The sequence below is a fragment of the Zalophus californianus genome, chromosome 7 (genome assembly GCF_009762305.2).
Source record: "Zalophus californianus isolate mZalCal1 chromosome 7, mZalCal1.pri.v2, whole genome shotgun sequence".
Classification (NCBI taxonomy): Eukaryota; Metazoa; Chordata; class Mammalia; order Carnivora; family Otariidae; genus Zalophus; species Zalophus californianus.
The window spans coordinates 107,373,677-107,401,670 of record NC_045601.1 but is presented as its reverse complement, the minus strand read 5'-3'; the positions used below and the strand labels follow the sequence as shown (position 1 = coordinate 107,401,670).

Below are 27,994 nucleotides of genomic sequence, written 5' to 3'. Positions count from 1 at the left end.
GGTGAGCCAGACAGACATTTGATTTTAATGACAATGTAGGAGAAAGTAAATTGAAAAAAAAAATAACAAAATACTTTTGTACAGATATGTATAGAAGTTATGATTGATTTCTCTATCTTAAGAAAAAAAAACGGAAAAGAGGTAAACTTTTTGGCTTCCATGAACATTTAATGTAAGATGGTGACTGTATTTCTTGGTGTAGGTTCCAGATGAGATAGCCAACTAGTCCTGGATCATCTGGGCACCTGATTTCTAGAAGCCAATTTGATTCATCCACAAGTAGCTCTGGATGTGTATTCTCAGTCATGAACACTGGATGCTGTGTGGTCCTGGGTGGCAGCAACTGGAGCTTCTTGTGCAGGTATTTCCTGAGGGACCATATTGCCTCCAACTACTTGCTCCCTTGTAGGGGACCCTGAAGCCAGAGATTTTACCAAATTCAAAGGGTGGTCACTGTCCTCATCTACTTGAGGAATTGCTAGCTGTGTTATGGACACTTTCGGTATTTCTAGCTGTAGTGGACCCATCTCCAGGAAACTACACTCAGGAGGGTCACCTGGCTCAGACAGAGGAGAACATAACTTCTCTTTTTGAACTCCAGGTGTCCGTGTAACAAATTCAACAAGGTCTGGAAGGCAAGGAGACGGCCCAAGGCCTGCAGGGTTAATTGTTTCCGATTCCAATCTGAGTGAATCTTGTTTCTCTAATTGAGAAGTTTCTTCTACTTCCTCAGGCATCATTCCTCCTGCTAATAGGTCAAGTGCTTGGTGTGTTCCCTCTAGGCTCCCCAAGCCAAGGTCAACATTTTCTACAGGAAGTCCAGTTTTCAAAATGTTAGGAGTGATCCTTCCACTTCTGGGATTAGATGAGTTTTGTTCACCCGCTGCTCCAAAGTTAAGCACCAGGGTTTTGGGAGAATCTAATGGAAACTCAGAGAAGGATGGGACTGGTTCCAAGTCAGTGAGAGTGGAGGGATTACAACCTATAGGTGACATAGAATTTTCTTCACGTACTTTCTGAGACAGGGCAGTTGGGGATCTATGTGCTTGGTCTACCCGAGTATTGCAGAAATCAACACCCATATCCCCCAGGTTCCCCAGGGCAGCAAGCTCTTCTACTTTTAAGTCTGTAACTTCAAAGTCTTCTAAGGCCTTGCTTTCTACTGTCACAGTTAATTCTGAACGGACATCTCGTAGCTCCAGGGCTTCTGTTTCTGGTTTCTCTGGGCTCTCCCAGGTCTCTGACTTCTTCTTATTCTCATCCCGAACAGCCAATTCATAAATCCTTTTACCTTGAAAGTCTTTTGATCTTTCTCTCTTGAGTTTGAGGCTTCTGTAACTAGTTCTGGAAGCTGATTCTGGAGCTGAATTTTCTAGCCACTCTTCACTACCAGTTGAAACTCCTTGCTCCTGTGCACTATCTGTTAAACACATATCTGATCTGGCTGGGGACTGGAGAAGCAATCCTGGGGCAGAAATTTTCACAGGTATATCTTGTGGGTTCTGGAGTAAAGATCTAGCTTCTGACGGAAATGAGTCTATTTTTGCTTTTGTGGAAGAAAGAGCCTGTGCATTCAAGTCAATCACTATTTTACTTTGAGTTTCACTTCCTGTTGTCAATTTCTTGGACTGTTCAGCCTTTTTGTCAGTCATTTGTAACTTGGGCTGTTCTATTTCTCCCTCCCATGCACATCTGTTCCCATGGTTCAAATTAGAATCCTCTATGCTATTGGGCCCAGCACGGGTACCTGTTCCCTCTCCTACCGTCCCCTCAGAAAGCTTTGGTCTCTTTTCTTTTAGTTCATTGTTTGCCTCTACCTCACTTTCCCCACAACCCTTAGATCTGTGGAGCTCTTGGCTTTCCTCTTCCTGGTTACCAGATTCCGTAAGGTGAGTTTCTACCAATTTCTGAGATTCCATGATATGACAGTGTATATCTGACAGCTGAGGGCCTGGCTCTACACCTGGTGGCCCCGGCTCTCCCAGGTCAAGTTCGATTCTTCCACCTGGAGATATATCCCTATTAGCATCACTCTGGAAGGAGCTACAAGTCCACATGGCCAAAGTGTCTGTCTTTGGGGTAACAGTTTCATAAGGCCTGCTTTGGCACAACCTCGTCAGAGGCTGTAGGAAGCCATAGCCACCACCTCTGCTCTTTGAGTCTGTGCATTCTACAACTGACCATTTCCCTAGAGACACCAAAGTTTTTGCAATGGGCTTTTCAGGGATGCTGACTAAAGGAGCAGAGTTCAAACTTCTATCTGGAGGCAACTCCTCTTGGGATGTACTGTTGTTCAAAGTAGAAGTGGAAGGGGTATCTGAACTTTCGACTCTAGAGAGATTGCTGTTTTCCCCATTGGCCAATAGACCACCACTCAGCTTAGTCTCAGGGGCCCCCTTTCCACCACTACTGTAGAATATATCATACAGATCCTTAGCATTGGCTGTGGCTAAGCATGAATTTCGTTTTTCCAATTTTTTGGCTTGTTCACTGAACACACTTGAGAGGGGAGGTGGAGGACGCACTAACACAGAGAAAAGGGTCTGGTCCCTGTCACTCTCACTCACCCCAGGAGCCGTCTCATCGGAAGGAATGGCAGCTGGCTGTGCTGAGGCCATGATGGCTACTGGCAACACAGGATTCAAAATGTTAGGACCCAGGAAGCCAGGGCTGAGAGTGTGAGATATAGCTGGGTTTGATTTGACCGGCGCCAAGACAGCATTTGCTTGAGCAGGAGATGGGGAAGCTAGATGAGGTATAACTGGGGGTGGCGGAGGTGGTGGTGGAGGGGGTGGTGGAGGAGGTGGTAGCATTTGCTCAGGTATATGGGATGGTTCATTCTTTTCAGCCAGGACCATTTTTTCCTCTGGAGACCCTTTTAGAATCACCTCTTCCCCTCCAAATGCTTTGGAGATGATGTCAGGAGGCAAGAGGAGATCAGCTGAAGACTCTTTAACCACTGGCAGAGGCTTAGCGGTAGTTCCAGAAGACTTGATGGATAGAAAGGTGTTAAGAGGAGCTGGCTTGCTCACTGTGGCTGAACCTGACTTGCGGAGTACTGTGGATGGGATCGGCAGGTTGGGTCGGATCTTTGTCTGGGCTGAAGTTGTCACAACAGGCATCCACGGGCTAGTATGTGCAACAACCGTTTTCCCAGAGAGCTTGATTTTAATGGGCTTTGCCTTCCCAGCCTCAGCCCTGCCATCCTCTTTGTCCTTACTGTTTTCCACAACCTCTTCCTTGGGAATACTTGTGGCCATTGAACTTTTTTCCTCTTCTTTCTCTGGCTTCTTCCAGCTGAATTTCCCGAAAGAGGAAGATGCTGGTGATTCTTTCTTTACCTCTTCCTTTAATTGGAGTTTGATGTTACCCTTCCTTTTACTTTCAGCCTTTTCGGGGGAGTTCCCACCCTCAGAGAGTTGGTCCTCTAGTTCTTCAGAGACTTTGTCATCCTCTTTTACTTCCTTCATGACCTTTGCCTTTTTTTCTTTCTTTTCTTCCTTTGGTTTCTCACTAAGTTTACGCTTTAGCTCACTCTGTCGTCGCCGTTCTGTCTCTAGGACCACAGCCAAGCCAGCTTGGCGGTCCAGATTCCGCCGCTCCTCATACAATGGGTTTTCAACCACATATTTCTGGGAAGAGAAAAGATAAAGGCTCAACAACTGGTCAAAATACAGTAAGAAAGAAAATCTTGGCCCTGTTACCACTGGAATTCAATTGGTAGAAACCCCTAAAGTAGAGTTATCTTCTTCAAGGATACAGATGGTTCTACCAGGTCAGCATCTCTTAATAGGATTGAAGAGACCTGCCTAGTAATTACATGGAATTTAAAGTCTTAATGAGTTTTTCTGACTCTGAAGTTGTTTGACAGAGTCAAAAGGATTACTGTAGAAAGTGGAAAACTCCACAACTACTACAAAGACCAACCTTGTATTTCTCATTGTGCTGGTGACCCTTCACATGTTGCTCTCCAGAAATTGGATCCCCCAAGAATTCCTCACAGAGCTGGCAGTAATATCCAGTGATGGGAATCAGAAACTCAGAACCTGAAAGAACAAGTCAAGAAAATAAGTCATTTCTACCTAGGATGTCAGAAAGGAAATCCCACTTCCCCTTTGCAATAAAAAGTTAATGGTATACAGGACCTTACCCACTTTCAAGTCAGAAGTAGCGTTTAGATGAATCTAAATGGCACAGTCTTTCCAATTTAAAACTTGAAACTCAGGATAGCCCTTCTCCCTCTTGGGAACATTGCCTAATTAATTCAGGAGTTTCCTGTGCCAGACTCAGTTCTGTTGTTGATGCTCCTCAAACTCCAACTACCACTAAGCATTGTAGGAAATTTAAAAACTATACTCCCAAACAGCTCAGTACCATTTGTATGAGGATCTTTCATGCTGGTATTAATTACTCAGGAATCTACCTTCTATAGATTAGCACGGACTACTTAATGAAGGTAAGAAATTGAGAAGTATAAAGACAAACTTTCTACTTCTCAACCTACCCCCAATAACAACTATTCAAAAATATTTTATAGTTCTCAGGTGAAAAAGCAGTTAAATTACTATACCTTTTACTGTTCTTTTACCTGGATTTCAAATAAATAAGGTTTTGGTACATAAGCCAGTGACAAAGAAAGTTATATATACATTAAAAAAAAAATTTTTTTTTAAGTAGGCTCCATGCCCAGTATGGGGCTTGAACTCATGACCCCAAGATCAAGAGTTGCATGCTCTGCCGGCTGGGTCAGCCAGGCACCCCTCAGTTATATTTTAAAGTGGGTATGTACATGTTTAACATTTGTTAGAATTTTGGCCATATGGGTGGAGATCATTTTTGTCCTACAGATCTCTTTATTTCTTCAGGATCTATTTTGCACATAGAAGGCATTCTTACACCTTTGTTAACAGAATGGTTATGTCTCACCCTATGCTGCTTCCTAGCACCTTAGTTCAGGGGACTCTTATTTGGCTAAATATAAGGAAACTACAAAGGAGGCAGGGGGGATCATACCTTTTGCAGGAACAGTTATCTTGTCAGTACGCTTTACAGCATCTTGCTTGGCCTCACTCTGGGTCTTTGAAGCCCAAGGTCTGTTGTAGGGATCCAGTGTCTATTTGCAAGAGGCAGAGGCGCTCACACAACAGCACTAAAACTCAATAACCCACTTTTCTCTCTTTTTCTCCCCCACACCAGGGGGACCAGAAACCCCCAGCTACCCACCCCCACCCTCTCTGCCAACTGTTTAAACGGAAATCACCTGTGGAAAAGGTAAACATATGTTAGAGCAAGTACTAGCAACGGATAAAATGAAACAAATAATCAGGTACTCAAGGAATCAAAAGAGGCAGAAGCCTCACTTACACTTGTCATGGTGTTTAGTTACAGGCAGGTCCCCTGGACTGAGTCCTGGGGATGGTGTCTCCTTTGTTGGTATCTCTTGGCTCTTCAGATTGGGGCTCCTGCCCATATGAGAATGTCTCATTTTCCAGCTTTGTAATGCAGATGGGGGTGTAGAAGTTTGAAGGGAAGGAGGGCGAGAATGGAAATAATAGTGGGCAAGATACCTACCTGTGTGTGCTTCTTATTGTGCATATGAGTGAAGAAGTCAAACATGGTTCCACAGATGGTGTTGCAGTCTTTGCACCAGTGATTGCCAGCATCATAATACTCATAGGCAGCAATAGGCTGATCAGACTGCTTAGCAGCTGGCTGGGGGCTCTCGGAAGGCTTGGGGCTCTTAGTATGGGAATTCTCACTGTTTACCTTTGATTCCTAGAGGGAAAACACCTGCACTCAGAAGGAATTCCAGATCTGTCTTCTCTCAGAAAAAGCAGGTAGCTTACCGCAATAATTGATACAGGGCCAAATGACCATATTTTCAGTGCCTACAGCTATATAAACTGGGGAAAACATCATGAGAAATCTGTCTACAAGGCTCAAACGGAACTATAATGCTACCTGATCATGGAGAATACATCATAATGGCAATATATTTACTTATATATCCTAAACTATTTAGAAAAATACTCAAGATTATGGAAACACTGGCTGCCTCTGGAGAGGAGAAGGAGAGAACAAGGATGGACAGGAGTCTTTTTACTATACAGCCTTTAGTAGATGTTGAATGTGTTCCCTATGCAATTAAATACATTAGTTAAACTTAGAAATCAATGATAACTAAGAAGAAAAGAAAAAACAACATGGAAGAGGTAACTGACAGGTTAAGCAAACGCAGAAAACACATAATAGTGAACCCACTTATCACAGACACATCCTGGTATGCCAAACTGGAGAGCAGGGCTGGTGTTGTGCATAGATAAAGCAGACAGTCATCTACGTGGGATGACTTAAAAGAATCTGGGTAACATATTTCAAACTGCCTAAAATACCATCATTAGAATTTAACACCTCTGAGTTAACATGAATCCTCTTTTAAAACATATCAACTCAAAAAAAAACCCATTATCAACTCTTCAGATTGAGTTATCAACAATAAATACTTTAATATGAATTCATGTGTCAGCAAGCTGGGAACAAGGTACTTAGGAAGTGAGAATTTTGGTAATGTTGGGGAGGGAGGCATAGAAAACAAATAATTTGGAACAGAGGGAGGGTAAGTATGAATGAGGAGAAAAGATCAGAGAACTGGGCACATGGGCTGGTGGGAAGAGGAAGACAGGCTGGAGAAAGGGAAATTAAAACTTCAAAGATAATCTTTCCCTACTAGAGTCCTGTTCAAAAGTCACTAAAGAAGGGCGCCTGGGTGGCTCAGTTGGTTAAGCGACTGCCTTCGGCTCAGGTCATGATCCTGGAGTCCCAGGATCGAGTCCCGCATCGGGCTCCCTGCTCAGCGGGGAGTCTGCTTCTCCCTCTGACCTTCTTCCCTCTCATGCTCTCTCTCTACCATTCTCTCTCTCTCAATAAATAAATAAAAATCTTAAAAAAAAAAAAAACAAAAGTCACTAAAGAAATCATACCCAGCAGATAAGGGATGGGCACACGTACACATGGTTGGCAAGTATTAACTGGCACCATCTTTCTGCAAGATAATCTAGGAATACATATTACACACCTTAAAATTCTTTATACCCTTTGACCTAGCAATTCCATTCCTTGACATTTATCTGAAGTAAATTATTACGTCAAACAGGAGGCGATTTGACTGGTTAAGATTTTTTTTTTTTTTTAAGATTTTATTTATTTATTTGACAGAGAGAGAATGAGAGAGAGAGAGCACGAGAGGGAAGAGGGTCAGAGGGAGAAGCAGACTCCCTGCTGAGCAGGGAGACCGATGCAGGACTCGATCCCGGGACTCCAGGATCATGACCTGAGCCGAAGGCAGTTGCTTAACCAACTGAGTCACCCAGGCACCCCGCGATTTGACTGGTTAAATAAATGTTGGTATTCGTGCAACAATAAAAAAATAAGGTCATTAAAAATGATATTATAGAAATCTATTAACATGGAAAGATGTTCATGATATACTGAAAAAATCAAGTAACTAAATACATTTGAATAATCAACAAAGATATGTAAATAGGCATAGAATGTCAAGTGTCACCTTATCTGAATAACTTTCTGTAACTACTCTATATCCCTTACCCTGTTTTCTTTTTTTTTTAGACACTTGTCATTACCTAACCTGTACTTGCTTATTGTTTATCTTCTCCTATTTCATGAGAATTAGAACCTTGTCTATACAGTTCCCTACTATACTTCCCCCCCCCCATCTAAAATAGTGCCTGTCACTTTCTTGGAGATCAATAAATATTTGCTTAATGAATTAATAAACAGAATTAGTTGGAATAATATATACCAAGATATTAATGATAGTTGCCTATAGGTAGATGAATTGTGGAATTGTGTGTATGTGTGTTTATTTTTATGAAACGAATAGAAAAAGAAAACCTTAAACCAACTATGCATTTTAAAGAGAGGCAAAGAAAGAAGAAATACCAACCAGGTAGGAAAGAGGTTGTAGACACATTCCTTACTACTGAAACGAATACTGAATTGTAACATATCCATGTTGGCCTCAGAGAACATGAAGTCTCATTCAAATCAAGGTGATCGGTCATTATGGGGCTGGTGCAAAAATGGACCCCAAATAATGGATAAGTCAACTAAGGCCAGAACTTTCTTTCTTTTTTTTTTTTAAAGATTTTATTTATTTATTTGGCAGAGAGAGACACAGCAAGAGAGGGAACACAAGCAGGGGGAGTGGGAGAGGGAGAAGCACGCTTCCCGCAGAGCAGAGAGCCCGATGTGGGGCTCCATCCCAGGACCCTGGGGTCATGACCTGAGCCAAAGGCAGATGCTTAACGACTGAGCCACCCAGGCGCCCCTAAGGCCAGAACTTTCAAGCTCTTTTCCCATCAAAGGCCCTGAACTCAATGCCCTGGTATAAAAAGAGTATAGTCCTACCTGACTGAAAAAGAGAACTCTCCCAGAAAGGATGGAAAAATTAGAGCTTGGTTGATAGAGAATACAGAATATCCTCTTTTCTATCTCCCCAACACTAAGTGAGTATCTACTATATAACAGACAAAGTGGATGCCATTGGAAACACAAAGATACATGAGTTCTACTCTTTTATTCTCAGGGAGTTCTTACTTAGTGGAAGAGATGGGCATGAGAACAGACATGATCTTAATCAAGTTTTTTTTTTTAAGATTTTATTTATTTATTTGAAAGAGAGATAGCATAAGCAGGGGGAGCGGCAGAGGGAGAGGGAGAAGTAGACTCCCCGTGGAGCAGGGAGCCAATGCAGGGGCTCGATCCCAGGACCCTGGGATCACAACCTGACCTGAAGGCAGACGCTTAACCAACTGAGCCACCCAGGGGCCCCAAGAGAATCTGTCAATCTTGCACTTACATGAGATTTGAATTTAAAACTGAACTCACTGAGTTAAGTGCAGAGGAGGCAAAGTGTGAAGTATCTACTTTGCTGCTGTGGATCATGGCAGGAAAGAAGAAACGGCCAATAATGAAATTATAATGAGCAAGGGGGAAAGAAGCATGAAATGAGGCTGAAGAGGTAGGCAAGGGAATACTGCAATCACTGGCTATATGTGGAGAAAGGATTAAGAGTGTAGTCAGACAAGCAGGAACTGTAGGTGGCTTGGATGTCAATAAAGATGGTGAGATGGATGAAACCGAGATTTACGTCAGAGGGAGAACTGAAAGAATCTGTCTTTGATTCAGTATGGAGCAGTTAGGGAGAGGGAAGCACTAAGAAAGGTTTTCACGTTATTGGCATGAAAACCACTGGACAGTGGGGCCACTGAGATGGAGAACACTGAAGGCAGGAAAGAGGGAGGATGCGTACATCATTAGCTTAGTTTAGGATGTGTTGACTTTTTTTTTTAAAGATTTTATTTATTTATTTGACAGAGAGAGAGAGCGCGGGCACAAGCGAGGGGAGCTGCAGAGGGAGAGGGAGAAGCAGGCTCCCCACTGAGCAGGGAGCCCAACATGGGGCTCGATCCCAGGACCCTGAGATCATAACCCTAGCCAAAGGCAGACACTCAACCAACTGAGCCAACCAGACGCCCCAGGATATGTTGATTTTAAAGTGTCTATGATACAATGAAGTGGAAATGGTGAATAAAACTGTTGGACACTCAAATTTGGACCTCACCAGACTCATTTGAGCTAGAATATAAAACCAGAAGTTGTCAGCATGGTATTTCAGCATAGACCTGGATAAAATGACCTAGGGAGAGAGCAGAATTCTGGAGAACTGGGCTGCGACTGAGTCCTGCAGAACTAAAATATTTAAAGATTAGGTACAAGATAATAGACAGTAAAGGAGACTAAGTAGCAGCAGCCAGCATACTAGGAGGAAAAGAAATGTGAGAGAAGCCAAGGGAATAAAGCATTTTGAGGAGACAGTGGTTACCTGTATCAAATACTGATTTGAGAACTGAAGTGTATTCATCACTGGCTATGCAGCATGGTGGTGACCCTGTTGCTAACTGTGAATGCACAAACTGGTAAATAGAAGTTACAAGAAGAGGGCATCTGGGTGGCTCAGTCGTTAAGTGTCTGCCTTTGGCTCAGGTCATGATCCCAGGGTCCTGGGATTGAGTCCCGCATCGGGCTCCCTGCCTGGCAGGTAGCCTGCTTCTCCCTCTCCCACTCCCCCTGCTTGTGTTCCTGCTCTCGCTATCTCTCTCTGTCAAATAAATAAGTAAAATCTTAAAAAAAAAAAAAAAAAAGTTACAAGAAGATTAGAAAACCATGTTGGAGTGGGTTAAGGAGTAAAGGCTAGAACAAGAACATAGAAAGCCCTGAATGCTATGGATTTGGGATTCTACTCTGTGGGCAATGGGAACTACTAAAATTCTGAAGTAGAGTCCCATGATCTGATCTGTGCTTTACAAAAATAACTCTAGTATGAGTTAAGAACAGGTTGGAAAAGGAATCTAAGGAAATGCTTAGTTAAAAGACTCCTTTAGGAGTCCATGGAAATAAAAGATATAATAGAAACAGAGAAGCTGAGTTGTTACCTTGCTGTTGGAAGAGGAGTTTGAGGATGATGACACTTTTTCTGGGCTCTTAGATTTTTCTGCTTTCCCAGACTTCTCTGTAGTCTCTTTACTGTCATTTGAAGACTTTTGGGATTTATCCAAAATGTTAATTCCCAAGATCTGAGCCACTTTGTCCAGTTCAGACTGCTTCTTTTCTGCCTCTTCTGCCTCTTGTCGAAGTTCTGCAATGTCCTTCATAATGTTATCCTGAAGCCGACTCACCTCCACGAGGAGCGGGTCTTTGTGGCCATCCTTCTCCCTTCGTTTCTTGCGTAGCATTTCCCCTGAGTAGTTAAATGTCAAAAGAAAGAAACACAAGGAAAGTAAGTTAAGACAAGTCATGTTTCCGTTGTAAGTAGTAATCTCCCAAGAGTTCACGGTGACAAAATCTTTTCCCTTAAAAACATTCCTTCCTCGGGCGCCTGGGTAGCTCAGTTGGTTAAGCGACTGACTTCGGCTCAGGTCATGATCCCAGGGTCCTGGGATGGAGCCCCACATTGGGCTCCCTGCCCGGCGGGAAGCCTGCTTCTCCCTCTCCCACTCCCCCTGCTTGTGTTCCATCTCTCGCTTTGTGTGTCTGTCAATTAAATAAATAAAATCTTTAAACAAACAAACAAACATTCCTTCCTAAAAGCAAGACTCTCCTTCCACATGGGCTAGTTTAGGTGAAGTTTCATTTCTTTCTTCTTCTTTTTTTTAAAATTTTTATTTATAAGAGAGAATGAGCATAAGCAGGGGGAGAGGCAAAGGGAAAGGGAGAAGCAGATTCTCCTCTGAGGAGGAAGCCTTACTTGGGGTTCCATCCCAAGACCCCAGGATCATGACCTAAGCCAAAGGCAGATGCTTACTGACTGAGCTACTCAGGCACCCCTAGGTGAAGTTTCTATCGAGGTAAAGATGACTACATTATCTCTTATGTAGGAGTTATTAGCTAAGGATCTAAAGGCAGGCTTCAGGAACTCCATGAATCCCCAAGATGGTATATACAAGTTTGTATGCATTTGTCCTTATGTTGTTAACTATGAATCCAGGGGCACCTGGGTGACTCAGTTGGATAAGCGTCCAGCTCTTGGTTTTGGTTCAGGTCATGATCTCAGGGTCCTGGGATCAAGCCCTGCATCGAGCTCTGTGCTTAGCTTGGAGTCTGCTTAGGCTTCTCTCTCTCCTTCTCCCTCTGCTCCTCCCCAGCATGCCCTCGCTTTCTCTAAAATAAATAAATCAATCTTTAAAAAAACCCCAAACTATGAATCCGGTGGCAGTCTTCTTCAGAAAACTGAAGTATTATTCAGAGGGCAAAAACCATTCAGTCACATATTTGACTTATCTGATGTAAGGATCCTTCACCAGTACCTGCATTGAGTGTTAGGTTTTGCCTCAGGTTCATCTAATGTTATCTCCTATTCTAAACTGCAGGTTCTCATGAAATAATCCTCACCGGATTAGTAACTAAATTTCTCATCCCTAAACAGTCAAAACCCAAACAGAAGAAACTGTATCTTCTCCCATTCTATTCTGCCATGCTATCATCAAGCTATAATATTTAGAATCCTTGTTATGTTCTTTCCTCAGTGTGTATGTGAATTCCTAAAAGCACAAATGAAGAGATGGAATCAAAAGAGACATCATGAACATTTTTTTGTGCCAAAAGGAAGTACTCAAAAAATGTTGGGGACATATCAAAGGACACAGAAGTCAACTCAAAGGGGCTCCCACTGGCGAAATCTGGGACACTTTGGGCGTGAAAATGATTGACAGTAAATTATTAAAACTTGTTGAATGGAGAGTCCATGGGTTCACACCAAAATACATGGATCATGAATGGGAGAAGAGGGATGGGCAGGAAGCTCTTCATCACAGGAGAAAGCCAACTAATAAAAGTAGAAGGAATGATGAAATTAGAAAATCACTATTTAACATCCATCACAACAACTGATTCAGTAAAGAATCACCAATGAATGCTAAAACCAGTCAGAGGAAATCTGAGGAGTAACTGATTATTTATTCCTATAAATCTCTCTCCTATAAAGTTACTTACTAATTATAAAGGATAAAATAATAACTTTCCAGTGAAGAAACCCTTGAAGACACCACCTTAACCAAATGATAAAAGTTGACATCACCAGTAATGGGACTGAAATCAACACCTGATATGAACTCAGCATCACTTCTGTGATGTTCCCGTCAAAAATGCATAACCTAAATTTAACTGTAAAGAAACATCACACAAACCAAAATTAAAGGACATTCTACAAATATGTGACTTCTTTTCTTCTAAAATGTCAATGTCATGAAACAAAGATTCAGGAACTGTTGTTACAGAAAAAGAAGAGTAAAAGAACATGACAACTGAATGCAATGCATAACCTTGCATTTTAGGGCATTATTAGGACAACCAGTGAAATAGAAATTAGATCAGTAGACTAGTATTATATTATGGTTAATTTCCTAATTTGATAAGTATACTATGGTTATGCAAGTGAATTCTTTATTGTTAGGAGTATGCTCACTTCATTTTCACAATGAAGTATTTAGGAGTAAAGGAGGATCATATCTAAAACTTACTCTTAAAGAATTCAGGAAAAATCACACACATACACACACCAAAGATTGAGAGGGAAAAAAGGGTAGAGCAAATATGGTAAAATGCTAATAATCATAGAGAATACTTGAGAATTCTTTACACTATTACTGTAACATTTTATTGCAATTTTTCTCTAAGTCCAATTAAGTCAAAATTTTTTTAAAAAGTAAGGCTTCAGAGGTCACTGAACCCGTCTGAGAGTCCTCACAGCTCTCTATTTGGGTCTCCTACTCAAGTTACTACAAAAAGGCAGTCACGCACAGGAGTGTCTGATACCTTGTTGTTTATGAAGCCGCTCCAATTCAGTCCTGAGGTAGTACATCTTCTTCTGGCGAGCTTCCCGGTCACTCTTTAGCTTTTCCCTCTCTTCAATAACCTGCAAAGTACAACATCCTTCAGCCTCCAACATCCTTTTTCTTTTTTTTTCTTCCAAAGTCTAAGAAAGAAGATTTAATCTAGTAATGATTTTTTTTTATTTTATTTTATGTTAATCACCATACATTACATCATTATTTTCTGATATATAACAAACGTATATACATCATTAGTTTTTGATATACAGCAAAGTGTATAACACCCAGTGCTCCATTCAATACGTGCCCTCTTTAATACCCATCACCAAGCTAACCCATCCCTCCACCCTCTCCCTTCTAGAACTCTCAGTTTGTTTCTCAGAATCCATGGTCTCTCATGGTTCATCTCCCCCTCCGATTCTCCCGCTTCATTTTTCCCTTCCTATCTTCTTCTTTTTTTTAACATATAATGTATTACTTGTTTCAGAGGTACAGGTCTGTGATTCATCAGTTTTACACAATTCACAGTGCTCACCATAGCACATCCTCACTTTTCTATTGCTGTCTTCCATAAGCCTTCACGCTAGATGATACCAGAATCCAAGGATCCAAATGTCTGCACACAAAAGTTCTTGACTTTATATCAAAGGTGATATTTCATTCTGACCCAAATTCCAGAATAAAATTATCCTTTTCAGAGCTACATTGCCCCAAAAGTATTATTTTTATGCAGAAAGCACTATATTATTTTTTTCTTGGGGGGCGGTAGCAGGGGCAGATGGAGAGGGAGAGAATCTCAAGCAGGCTCCACACCCAGCGTGGATCCCAACGTGGGGCTCAATCCCACTACCCTGAGATCGTGACCTGGGCTGAAATCAAGAGTCAGACGTTCAACCAGTTGAGTCACTCAGGTGCCCCAGGAAGCACTATACTATTAATGTTAACCTAAAGTTACTGATAGCAACTATTAGACAGTGGTTCTGAGCTCAAAGGGAACCATCAAGAAGGGAACTAATAAACGTTATAGGGGATACGCTGTGTTAATTGCATTACATACATCATCTTATTTAATTCTCATGACATTATCTCTGTTTTATAGTAAGAAAACTGAGGTTGCAAAAGATCAAGTAACATACCCAAGGTCATATAATAAGAAAATTTAAAATCCAGGGCTCCTGGGTGGCTCAGCAGGCTAAGTGTCTGCCTTCAGCTCAGGTCATGATCCCAGGGTCCTGGGATCAAGTCCCACATCGGGCTCCCAGCTCAGCGGGGAGTCTGCTTCTCCCTCTCCCTCTGCCCTTCCTTCCCGCTCGTGCTCTCTCTCAAAAAAATAAAGAAATATATATTTTTTTAAATTTAAAATCCAGGTATATAAATCAAATCAAGTCAAATCAAATCCAGGTACATATAGCCAAAAGCCCACAATGTTTCAACTGTATTACTACTACTTGATGGAAAAAACAAATACAGCTTGTCTACAATGGACTAGTATGGAAAAGCTGTGTATTAGTGCTAGGTTCTTGAAGGAGAAGTAAAGGGAAAGCATTCAGTCTACAAACAGTGTCTGTGCAGTCTCAGGTTTTGTCTGTATTGAACCTATCCTCTCTTCTTTCTGGAGTTCAGAGTATCTAAGTACAATGAAAAATTAAGAAGTGATTTCTGTTTTCTCAAGAATTAGCTAAATTTCCTTTAAACCGGAAAAAAAAATGATTGGCCCTCCATTTTTTCCCTTTTTATTCTCCTCAGGTTTTCATTCTTGTATTAGCAAACCAAATTTATATATTACATTTTTATGTTCCTAAACAAAGTGAGTTATAGTTACTAAGGACCTCTAAAATTAAGAGAATGCATTAATTTTTCCATTTGAATTTCTGCTATTCTGTATTCCTCATCCCTATTTAATTTTTACCTACTGTTTTAAAATACCTAGAATTATTACATCTTTACCCCAGCCACTGCTCCCTTCCTATACCAGAGAACACAATGAACTTTGCAGTATAAAAACTACTTTCTTTAAAGTGTCATAAAAAAGTATTGTTGGGGCACCTGGGTGGCTCAGTCGTTAAGTGTTTGCCTTCAGCTCAGGTCATGATCCCAGGGTCCTGGGATCGAGGCCCGCATCGGGCTCCCTGCTCCGTGGGAAGCCTGGTTCTCCCTCTCCCACTCCCCCTGCTTGTGTTCCCTCTCTCGCTGTCTCTCTCTCTGTCATATAAATAAATAAATAATCTTAAAAAAAAAAAAAAAAGTATTGTTACTCCTGGACTCTAAAACAAACCGGAACAAGCAAAGCTTATTTCTTGGGTTTAATTACCAAGCAACAACCAGGTATTAGCTTTTAACCCTCATAATCACTATAGGAAAAGGATCTAAAACTCACTAAGATGAAAACAGGTTTACTGATTCTCCTTCACCCAATCCAGTTTTGGTTCCTCACTCCCTGATGAGGTCGTATTTGAAAACTTTAAGGCTCTCAACTCTTACCCATAGTGTTCTAAGCCCAGTAATTCTGATAGAGACACTTTAAAAAGAAAAAAGAACTCACAGTGGGACCTAGGGCCAGAATTTAGTTTAGTCCTAATGAGAAAACATGAGAAAAACAGAGGGGGTATATACATTACTTAGAGAGCGAGGACAGCAGCCTCCAAAAACTTAAAAGTAAAAGGACCTTACTCCCTCTAAAGGACAAATAACCAATTTATGTTAAAATAGGAAGGCTCAGGCACAAGATGCCCAAAGCTAGTGTTTACCTTCTGCTTCTGGGAAGCACGGTTCTTCTCATCAGAGATCTTCTCCGGATTGTATCTTATGAGTGATGGGATGGACACCTGGACAGGCACTTGAGCAGTAGGAATTGAGCTTAGCACTGACTCCTCCTGTTTGGGCTCATCAGGAGTCACAGTGGGTATCACACGGAGATTGGGACGGCTACGAGTAGCTTGTTTGGTAATGGGTATTACCCTGTGTGGTTCAGGTAGAGAGTGGTTGGATGGTTGAGAGGCGGGGTACATGGGCCACCTTGAGGCTGCATATGCCATGTAATGCCTATAGGCATCAAAGGAAGCAGGGGGAATGGCAGGTCCCTGGTAGTTTGGAGGTATCCGAGCTGCAGCAAACTGAGAGGCCCTTGGCATATGAAACTGAGATAATGAAGCAGGATGTGGAAGTCTAATTGGGGCAGATGGGGCTGATGGTAACATGCATCTGACAGCCACAGATGACTGAAAACCACTGCCAACTACCTCTGGCCCTGCAATATGACCCATTGAATGGTCAGACTTGAGGAATGGGGGGCTGTTTTTTGTGAGGAGGTAAGGATCTACAGGGGAGACTGGATGTGGATGGGATACCTCTGGGGAGTGGGTATTGCTATGGTGTGCCTCCCTGCTCTCCAGTCTGTGAGGATCTGAGGAGTGCCGATCAGCTGAGAAATGGTGGTCAACTGAGGAACAGCGGTCTGCTGAAAAGTGCCGGTCAACTGATGAACGGCGGTCAGCAGAGGAACGTGACGGTTTCTTGCCATGAAGGCGTTCCTGGGTGCGGGCGGCCAGTTTACTAATCTCTGCTACCCCGATATCCAGCCCTATGGTCTTGAGCAAGTCATGAATCTTGGCATATTCTGGATTGGTCTCTTCTATTGATTCTAGTTTTACAGCTGGAGCTGAAGAGGGCAGGGAGCTTGCCTTCTGTCTCAAGACTTCACTCTCAGAGCCCCCAAGGGGCTTTGGTGGAGATTCTGCCTTTAAATCCTCTTCTTCATCCCCATAGAGAAATTTCTCCTCATCCTCAATGTCAGGGAAACTACGGCGCCTTTTTTCCTGTGTACTGGTAGAGTCTGCCAACATGCTCAAAATGCGGGAAAAACCACTGCCATCCTGGCTAGCCCTCTCATGGGGGAGCAAGAAGTCTGTGTGTCGCTCAGGCCCCTCAGCCTTCATATTCAGTTTCTCCTTGTGGCAGAGAAAACTTCCAAACTTCTCTCTGAGAGGACTGTTGTCTTTGGGCATCCCAGGGAGAGGACCCCATTGGTAGAGGCTGCCCTGAGGTTCCTTCAGGGTAGTCTCTACCATAGTTCCCTTGTTTTCAATCTCTGAGGCAAAAGCAGCAATAGCACCACTTAGTGGAAGAGATGGGTGACCAGAGTAGACAGGGTGATCCTGGCTGGAGCTGGTACTGCTGGAAAAACTCTCAAGCTGCAAAGACAAGCACAAGTGATTTAGCCTCTATGCAGAATCTCAGAAAACTAGTAATTGAGATAAATACTTAAATACTTGGTTTTTCTTGAATTAATAGGGGAATGACAAGTATGAATGAAAGGGAGGTATAGTATCCTTAGGCAGGGTCAAGATTTGGGTCTCCATCTCTCCAGATGCTTCTGCTGAAGCAAGTGGAAACACGAAATAAGGCAGACTGGCATGAATCCTCACCTTTGCCCATTTGTTGCAGTCCTTACCAAGGAATATGAATTCAAAAGGACTTTAGAGACACTCTAGCTTTTCCATGGGTCCCTCAAAGGAGGAAAAAAAGACATAAAAGTGGAGCTGCTTTGGTTGAAGTGGGAATAGGAAACTGTGAAACCCTAACTGATCAGCCTCCCCTTGCTTCTTTCTGTGCCCTTAGGTACTTCTTCAGAAACCTTGGACTCCTAATAGCTAAAAACTAGTGTTCATGCCTGATCATCTTTTCAAAGATGAGGAAAAAATAACAAGGCCCAAAATGGTGAGGTGACTCGCCTAAAAATCGCACAGCAAGGGGGTGGCAGTGGGACCAGAATCAGAATCACCTGATTTCTGGTCTAGTGACCTACCACTCATAAACCTTGTCTTCTCTCTAAAGAGAAATGAGGAAAATTCAGATCATCTCCTCTCTTTGCCCTTTAAGCTTAATTTCCAAGATATCCACATTCAAAGATTCCTACAGGGCTACCCAATTTAGAGAAAAAAGTTCAATAAATACTCAAAAGTATCTGTATTACCTATTTACAGCATCTGTATTACCTATTTAGAAAAAGCCTAATATATGACAACAGAAGCCCACTACTTCGAGGGCTTCGAAGTATGATTGCACTGTAAGGCCTACAGTTTCCTTTGGAGAATCCTGGAAGATAGAGTTCATAGGCATAATAAGGTTGGTCCAGGATATATTACAAAGATACTGTTAGGGACACACCCCCCCAGGAAAGTAACAAAGTTTTAAGATATTAGAGGGACTAGCAAGAGATCCTAGAAATGAAGCAGAGACCTGAATGGAAGGCTCCATGTCCACCTCAATCCGTTTCTTCAGAATTGACTTCTTGGGCATCACAGATACTTCCTCAGGCCGATGTAAAGAATATCCTGGCTCTGATGCTGTTAGGACACCCGATAGTCCAGGAATGGGACAGCTAGTGTCACCACCATCAACTCCAACCAGCTCCTGACTCAAGCTCCTACTTCGTTCCTCCTCTTCCTCTCGTTTTCGCCTGGCAAGGTCCAGCTCTCGAAACTCAGGATCTAGAAACCTAGGGCTTGGGCTTCGTCTACGCTGTCGATAGTTGCGGGTCCCTGATGTAAAACCTGAGTGATCACCTCCCATGCTGTGTATCTTCTCTGTGTCATCATAACGGGGCCGTTTGGCATCCCGACTCCTTTCCTCGGGTCGTATGGAGTAGGAGCCTTTGAGTTTATCTCTATTCCTTTCTGTTCCCCGCAACAGCTCATCATGACAACTGATATGGGGACTATAATCAGAACGATGCAGGAAAGTTTCTCTTGTCCGGTAGTCCTCATCAAGTTGTCCTAAGAACGGACTAAGAGGTCCCTCCTCCCGGGAAATATATCGTTCAAGACCTCGAGAGCATTGGGAACTTCGAGTGAAGACAGAATCATCAGTCAGGTCATCCCTGAGGAAAGAGAAAAGCATCAATGAATACAATGGACTTGGAAACAGCAAGACCAGACAAGACCAAGAGCCTGACATTCAGCCAAGGGGCTACAGAATACTTAAGACAAAACACAATCATTAAGTTCAAGAACAAACCTATGGAACATTTCTTTTCCCTTTCTCCAGGGCACAAGCAGCTTCAGCCTCTAACCAAGGAGAGATATTACTAGTCTGTCTAGACAGAGCTCTTAGGCTAATCTCTTTGACTAGACTTTGGAGATGCAGAATATCACACTAGGGTTTGGGAGATGTGAAAATATCACTACCAGACTACAAAAGGCCCTGGACTGAACAACTCCACACTAGCTTAAATTCTAACTCTTTGCTACCAAAACTGTGATCTGAATCAGCAGCATCTGTATTACCTAGGAACTTTTTAGAAATGTGGATTCTCAGGCTCCATCCAGGCCTCCTGAATCAGAATCTGCATTTTAACAGAATCTCCAGGTGAAAGGTATGCACTTTAAAATCTGAGAAACACCAGGCCAGATCAATGATTTTCAAGCTATGTTCTTTTTTTTTTTTTAAACCTAAACTTTTTTTTTTTTTTAAGATTTTATTTATTTGACAGAGAGAGAGAGTACAAGCAGGGGGAACATCAGGGAGAGAGAGAAGCAGGCTCCCGCTGAGGCGACCGCCATGGGGCTTGATCCCAGGACCCTGGGATCATGACCTGAGCCGAAGGCCGACTGAGCCACCCAGGCGCCCCTCAAGCTATGTTCTACAGAGATTCTGAAGTTTACTCAGGAGCTGCCTAAGAGAAAGACATGCTAAGAAAGCAGAGCCTGGCAGCACCTGGGTGGCTCAGTCAGTTAAGCATCTGACTTCAACTCAGGGTCTTGGGATGGAGCCCCATGTTGGGCTCCACGCTCAGCAGGGAGTCTGCTTCTCACCCTTGGCCTCCTCCCCTCCCCTTGCTCGTGCTCTCTAATAAATAAAATCTTTTAAAAAAAGAAAAGAAAAAAAAGCAGAGCCTGCATGGCTCTGGGCCTTCCACCTCACCAAAACTGTACTAGCTCCAATTTTATCTGTTTCTGAGATAAAGTTCTATGTATCATTTGGAAAAGAAGTGTTTCACTATGGGGGAAATTTTTTTAAACTACTGAGCTACCTAACTGGCATTTTCTCACAAGTTTTAGAAGGTTCTCCAATGCTTTGTTTTGCTAGTTCACATATTAAAAACCACAAAATTCCTTCCACAGCCTGTTTAATTCCCTTTTTCTACTTTGCTTGGATATCCACAAGCATCTGCTAATCCTGGGTGTGGGAAAAAGTATGTGGTGGTTTGGCTCACTATATATTTTCATTTCATAGAAATAAAATGGTCTTGGACCTTTGTGGCGTGAAGATAAAAATATAGGCTGGGACACTTGTTCTTTCAGTTCAGAGCTCTATACCACACACAGTAGTCCTAATCTTTTCGGGTACCATGGTCACAGAGCTTCTACTGCCCAAAAAGAAAATTTCTGATTTAATTACAGATAGACATAAAGATCCTACAGCACTTTGAGCATACAACTTTTAAATAATCTGAATGAAAAATTTACAGGTTACTCACATTCCACTCACACTGGTGTTTGCTACAGTTTCTAGTACCTACCTCTATTTTTTGAAAGTTTCTAAGAAATAACCTTTCTTTCCTTTTGTTTGTTTTTTAGTTGCTTTCTCTGGGACTGAGTTAGCAGAACATCAAAGAGTTGCCTTTTCTTATTCACCAGTCCTGCCTTTGTTCAAAGTTTTAGACCTGGATAACAGCTATAAATAACTTTATGAAAGACTATTAAAGATAAACTTTATCACCTCCGCTAAAAGAATGCCACCCATGGGAATCCAGGTTCCTATAACTCACCTCCTTCCCCAAGAGTCTGGGGAATTTTGAGGTTTCAATATAATATAAAATAGGAAAAAAATGGGATTGAACAAAAGATGATCTCTGAAATCAAACATAACTAGAGTAAAACATTTTACTCTATAGGTTTGTCAGCCATGAACATACCTATTTCCAGGGAGGAATGTCCATGAGTTGCTCCATTGCTACACCACCATCGACCATAAAAAGCTCTCTGATTGTGTTAGTGTCGGGGGGAAAAAACACAAGTTCCACAGGTAATGGCAAATTCATCCATACTTCCATGTTCAGCTCCACACTAAAACTATTACATATTACCACCAAATGACATACCAGGTCAAAATCTAATCCAGCCCTAAATATCAAGAAGTCAGAAATAATGAGATGGCTCCCAGAGAGTCTCAGTCAAAACTTGTAATCTCCAGCAAAAGGAGGCAAAAAAACAATGAAAAAAGGCACATTAACAGTTAAAACAATGAGCTATCATGTAAACACAGGCAGAAATTAAGTTGCTTATTAGAAGCGCATGTCCTCCTTTCCCAGATCTCCCAAAGGATAAGAGAAAGAACTGGCTGCAGTAAAAGTAAGCCCTAAAAAGGTCTCCATACCCTGTAGCTCAGAACAGTCCAGGGACACACTCTGAAAGCTTTAGTTAAATCCAACTCTTTTCTAAAATAAGGTCTATCTATTTAAAAAATTGACTGTTGGATGTAGGTGATGAGTACACGGGGGCTCTCTGTACTATTCTACTTTTTTTTTTTAAGATTTAATTAGCTTTATTAAGCTATTCATGAACTGGGCAGCATCTCATCTAGCAAGTAGAGGGGAGCTCCCTCTCTGTACTTTGTATTTATGAACAGGACAGAAATGGCGTGGACCTGGAAATGGTCCAGCTGAAGACTAGACACACTATCAAGAGACATCCTGAGAACGCCAATGGTTCTATGACCTGGTTTTAGTAGACAGTAATTATCTACACAAACCATATTGAGCAAAAGTACAGGGAACAAAAATCTAAATAATGGACTGGTACCTCCTTCTATTTTTCTTCCTTTTAAGTAATCTCTACATCCAACATGGGGCTCAAACTCATAACCCTGAGATCAAGAGATGCATACTCTACCAACTGCACCAGCCATGTGCCTCACCGGTAGCTCCTCTTAGAACCTTAATCTCATTTTCTCTAAAATAGCCTTGTCTCTCTGAAACACTTAATTCTGGAAAGAAAACTACTGTCCCAAACTCCCTAAAAGGAAAATTTTAATTTTTACAACTTAAAAAAAGACAATTAGCTCTCTGAAGCACACGTGCATAACGAAGCTTATGGAAAGGGGAGGTGACAGCCTAGACATAACAAGAGGAAATGCTAAAGTTACCTCAAAACCTTAACAAGGAAGGAAGAGAGTCACACCATGCACCACCTACTCAATCATCTCCCAAAATAGAAGCAGCCAGAAGGGCAAGGGCTTTTGCCTCAATTAAGGGATATAGCCACATACCTTGAAGCCCTATCTTCAGAAGCTTATGTTGTATGACATAGAACTGTCCTGCCTTGCTTTGCCACATCAAAATGCCACTGCAGCTTTGAAGTAAATATTACCAAAGGGTAACACTGGTCTTCAGACTTCCTGTCCAGCTGTCCCCCACCTGTCTGCCTATGCTCAGTGTACCATTGCATGGACAGCCTCAGTTTGTAAGAACATCCCATTGATTTGTTGCTTCCACTAATCATTTGTTAAAATTCCCGGTATGCTGGGCAGAGACGTAACAGACATGGATCCCAGTTCTCAGAAAGAGTGCTTTCCCTGTACTCCCATTCTTATTTACTTTCGTGAGGTGAGACACACCTAATGTGATTTCTTCCCATATATAGTTAAGCTCCTAACACCTGGGACCTATATTTAACACTGTGGAGCGTATTTGTCCTTCCTCAGCACTCCAACAACTGTAAAGTAGTAACTGAAATTAAACATTTTTAAAGAGCTTTAACTTTCTATTAAAGCTTATATATTTAATATAGATACATATATTAGACATGAATTTATCTAAGCCCTTTCTGAACTTCTATTTCAACCTGATCAAGCTGAAAAATAACACCACTAAAACAAGATTTCCTATTTTGTCCAGAACTTCCCTTTGTAGAAAGGATCCTAGTTCCAGTATTTTAGAATCCTTATCATCTCAACTGTTTTTAATCTGGGGAACTCTGTTTATGTCCCTTCAGCTTTCCAGTTGGACCAGGATGACATTCTAAAGTCTTTTCTTCTACATAATTCTTTCAGCAACAGAATCTATATCAATATGCTCTCCCTACTCAGAAAGCCTTTTCCAATGTTATACCTTGTACTGGACAGAGGGCATAACTTCAGTGCTGGCACCACTCTTTCAAATGCATTATTCAGAAAAGAGCAACTTTTCTACGTTCAAGCACTATTATAGTGTGCCTTGCCTCAAATGAAGCCTACCTGTCCACGTCCTCCAGATTATCCACTGGTGACCCCAGTCGATCACTAAGCCGCCGCCGTTCTGGTATGCCAACACAGAAATGGTCATTACCAACAGTGATCCTTAAGCTCTGTTCCAAAGAAGAGTCAGAACGCAGACCAGGAGAGCGCCTCTACAAAAGTAAAAGATAATGTTAATAGTCTATAGGGTGAAGACAGCCCAAAAATGTACTCCTCCTTATAACTGAAGTTGTCTATAGGGTGAAGACAGCCCAAAAATGTACTCCTCCTTAGTGATAAAGTTGTCACCCAACAAGGAAAGAAATGGCTATGGTAAGATACTACCCCAAAAATAAAGCACATTTAAAAAGTCATCTTCTGGGCGCCTGGGTGGCTCAGTTGGTTAAGCGACTGCCTTCGGCTCAGGTCATGATCCTGGAGTCCCGGGATCGAGTCCCACATCGGGCTCCCTGCTCAGCAGGGAGTCTGCTTCTCCCTCTGACCCTCTTCCCTCTCGTGTTCTCTATCTCTCATTCTCTCTCTCTCTCAAATAAATAAATAAAATCTTAAAAAAAAAATAAAAAGTCATCTTCTTAGATGAAAGACCACACTTCCAACCCTCCCCACCAGTGACCTTTCAGTCTTTCATTTACTAGTATTGGACATGGGATGAGAAGAGTAAACTGAGTCTGTTCTCAGAATCTATACATTTCTAGTGAAGCAAGCAAGCAATCAAAAAATGGTTTTAAGTACTTCTGATAGCAGTAAGTGCTATAAAATCATTAAAACATGATAACATGGAAGAGATTAAGGAAAAGGAGCTACTTCAGATAGAATGGTTAAAAAAGGCTTTTCTGAGGTGATACTATTTAACCTGACGCTTGATGAGATGTCAGCCTTGCAAACAGATGGAAGGATGTTTCAGGCAAAAAGAACAAGCTCTGTAATGAGCTTAGCATGTTTTGGGTAACAGGCAGCCAGTGTGACTGCAGCAAAGTGACAGAAGACAGGCAGAAGCCAGTTAGGAAATTTGGATTTTATTCTTAGTGTAGTAAGAAGCCACAGAAAGATTTCCAGCACAACAGTGATATACTCTGACTACATTCTTCCTCCAGATGCTTGCATTGCTCATACTCTCATCCCCTTCAGGTCTTTATAAAGTCACCTTCCCAGGCCATCCCTGGCTACCCTATTAAAAAGTATTAACTCCTTTCTCTGTTTTTGTTTGTTCTTAGTACTTAATTCTATTTAACATGTCAAAATAGTTTACTTCTCTATCTTATTTATTATCTGACTCCCTCTCGTAGAATATAAGCTCTACGAGGGCAGGGATTTTTCACTGTTCATGTTGTATCCCCAGTGCCCAGAACAGAGACTAATATATGCTAGACGTTTAATAAATACTTCTCAAATGTATAAAATGAACATTTAAAAAAATTATTTTGAGGGCGCCTGGGTGGCTCAGTTGGTTAAGCGACTGCCTTCGGCTCAGGTCATGATCCTGGAGTCCTGGGATCGAGCCCCACATCGGGCTTCCTGCTCAGCGGGGAGTCTGCTTCTCCCTCTGACCCTCTTCCCTCTCGCGCTTTCTATCTCTCATTCTCTCTCTCTCTCTCAAATAAATAAATCAAATCTTTAAAAAGAAAAAGAAGTTTAAAAAAAATTATTTTGATTGCTGGGTACAGAATAAACTGGGTGGTAACAAGAGTGTAAAGGATCCTAACAGACAGGAAGTAATAGGACTTAGACTAGGGAGATGGTAGGACGACAGTTTGGGGGATGTATCCTCGAGTACAGCTGACAAGTTCGATGAAGTGACTGATAGCCTGGACTTGGGAAAAGGGAGATGATCACTGTTTCTGGCTGAGCAATGGGTGATGTCATTTACTGAGACAGAAAAGCCTGGAGCACTGGAGAAAAGGGAGGTTATGGAAACTAGTATTCAACTTTCTTTGCTTCCTCTGTAGAACTGCATGCTTCCTCAGGCTATAGCTGCTCAGCTGTGAAAATCTTACAACATATGACAAGTCAATTCACCTATGAGCAGAGTACCTAGAATACTCTGATACTTTTAGACAGCCACCCCACCCATCCCACCCAAGAAAACAGAAACTTTGTCATGGGGTTTAAAAAAAAAAAAAATTGGTGAACTGAAAATAAAAACCAATTCCAAAACACCAGCCCCAAGCCAGAGGTGGTTATGGTGAAAGGTCAGTATCACATCTAAACTAAACTTTTTTTTTTTTTAAGATTTTATTTTGGGGGGGGGCACCTGGATGGCTCAGTTGGTAGAGCATGCGACTCTTGATCTCGGTCATGAGTTCGAGCCCCACATTGGGCATGGAGCCTACTTCTAAAAAGGGAAGGAAGAAGGATGGAGGGAAGGGAGGATGGAAGGAAGGAAGGAAAGATGGAAGGCAGGCAGGCAGAAAGGCACACAGAAACACAGAAAGATTTTGTTTTAAATAATCTCTCCACCCAACCTGGGGCTTGAACTCAAAACCCTGAGATCAAGAGTCGCACCCTCGGGCGCCTGGGTGGCTCAGTCGGTTAAGCGACTGCCTTCGGCTCAGGTCATGATCCTGAAGTCCCGGGATCGAGTCCCACATCGGGCTCCCTGCTCAGCAGGGAGTCTGGTTCTCCCTCTGACCCTCTTCCCTCTCGTGCTCTCTCTCATTCTCTCTCAAATAAATAAATAAAATCTTAAAAAAAAAAAAAAGTCGCACCCTCTACCAACTGAGCCAGCCAGGCACCTCTAAACTAAACTTCTTAACCTCATGTTCTGTCCCTTTTTAGCAGGGAAACAAAACCGTTAAAATCATGCCAGCCAGGAACCAGGTAGATACGGACTGAATCACAGCTACACCACTTCTTAGCTATGTGACATTAAGTTGCTCAAACCTCTCTGGATACCTCAGCTATTCAATAAGGAACAATTTTCACTGCCTCTCCTCAAAAGGTTGTGAGTGTTCAAAGAGACGTGTAAAGTGAAGGGCTAGGCATAATCCTGCCACATAACTCTGGTGGCAGTTATTACAATGTGGATACGCACAGTTCATTTCGGAGAAGCAGCTCCTATGTGCTAACAGGTTACACTCAAGGTGTCTACGCTGATGGGGTTTAAGCAACCCTAACTGGCCACAAAGACATTTCAGCTTCTTTTCTAAGATCTAAGGGGGCAGCTCAGGTCTAAGGGGATACCAAACCACGGAACTCTGAGGAAACATCGACTACTGAACAAGTACCAGGCACACACACGGTTTGGAGGGCATTCCCCTCGCCCTGGCAAACTTTTCCGCATCTCACCTAGAGTGAGAGAAACAGCCTATTCCTGAAATGGTGCAGTGCCTCCCGACCAGGCGCCCGTACGGGTCCCGAGTCCGTTATTGTGCAAAAGAGGATCCCGGGGCTGACAGGGAACCTCCAGGTTCGGGCGTCGCTGAGGTAGCCCGAGGCGGGTGGAGGGCCCTCGATCCTGGGACTCTGGCCTGGAGGCCTCGGGGCGCCTGTGCTGCGGGAGTTTCTGGAAGTGGGAAGCCCGGGTGAGGGGGCTAGGGTATAGAAGGAGTCCCGGTCGAGGGGTGCGATTACCCGGCTGCCGCTGTCGCCTGGATGGTCTCCGCGGCCGTCCCGGGCGAAGTCGGCGCGGGACTCCCCCCGGCTGCTGCCTCGGAAACCTGCCGGGCCCCGGCGGGGAAGAGTCGTCGGCCCCCGCGGCGGCGACGGGGAGCCACGACGGGCCCGCGGCGGGGAGGGGGAAACGCGACGACCCCGCGGCGGGGACGGCGAGGCCCGGCGGCCGCGGGGCGGGGACGGGGAGCCGCGGCGACCCCGCGGCGGGGACGGCGAGGCCCGGCGGCCGCGGTGCCCTGAGGGCGAGCGGGGCCGGCGAGCGGGATTCCGCGACGAGGAGGAGCCGGAGGGCGGCGGCGAGGTGCGGCGAGCCGGGCCTGAGGAGGAGCCGGAGCTGCGGCCGGTTCGCGGGCCGCCCCCGCCGCTCTCTTTAGGCCGGTGCGAAGAGACGGAGGAGCGGGGTGCCACTGCGGTACATGGCTCCGGCAGCAGCGGCCACGGCGGCAGCTCCGACCCGGCGGCGCCCTGGACGCGGGGCCCCAGCGCGCCGCTGCAGCTGCAGCCTCGGCAGCCACTGCCGCCACGCGCCGCCCCCGCAGCCGGAGCCGCCCCCTCCCCCTCGGCCCCGCGCCGCCCCTGGGGCCCGGCCAAGCGCGCGGGCCGCGGCTGGCGTTGGACGCGCGAGCACGCGTCCGACACACCCCCCCCTCCCTCCGGGGCTCCCCGCTCCTCCACTCAGGGAGCGGCCACAGAAGCCAGAAGTGGGGAGGAGCGCAGTAGCCGGAGCGAGGCAGGGCGAG

At 43.5% G+C, this 27,994-nt stretch overlaps 1 protein-coding gene across 1 annotated transcript; it reads right to left on the bottom strand.

Annotated features, from left to right (window-relative positions):
* Nucleotides 1–2: 2 nt before the first annotated feature.
* Nucleotides 3–27,672, bottom strand: ZNF318 (zinc finger protein 318). Its single transcript, XM_027601591.2, is given in 11 exon segments — nt 3–3,632; nt 3,928–4,046; nt 5,014–5,113; nt 5,572–5,775; nt 10,515–10,819; nt 13,393–13,492; nt 16,157–17,599; nt 18,648–19,287; nt 23,643–23,794; nt 27,213–27,653; nt 27,655–27,672. Coding segments are annotated over 11 exon segments (6,855 nt in total). The 3' UTR covers nt 3–299.
* Nucleotides 27,673–27,994: the final 322 nt, after the last annotated feature.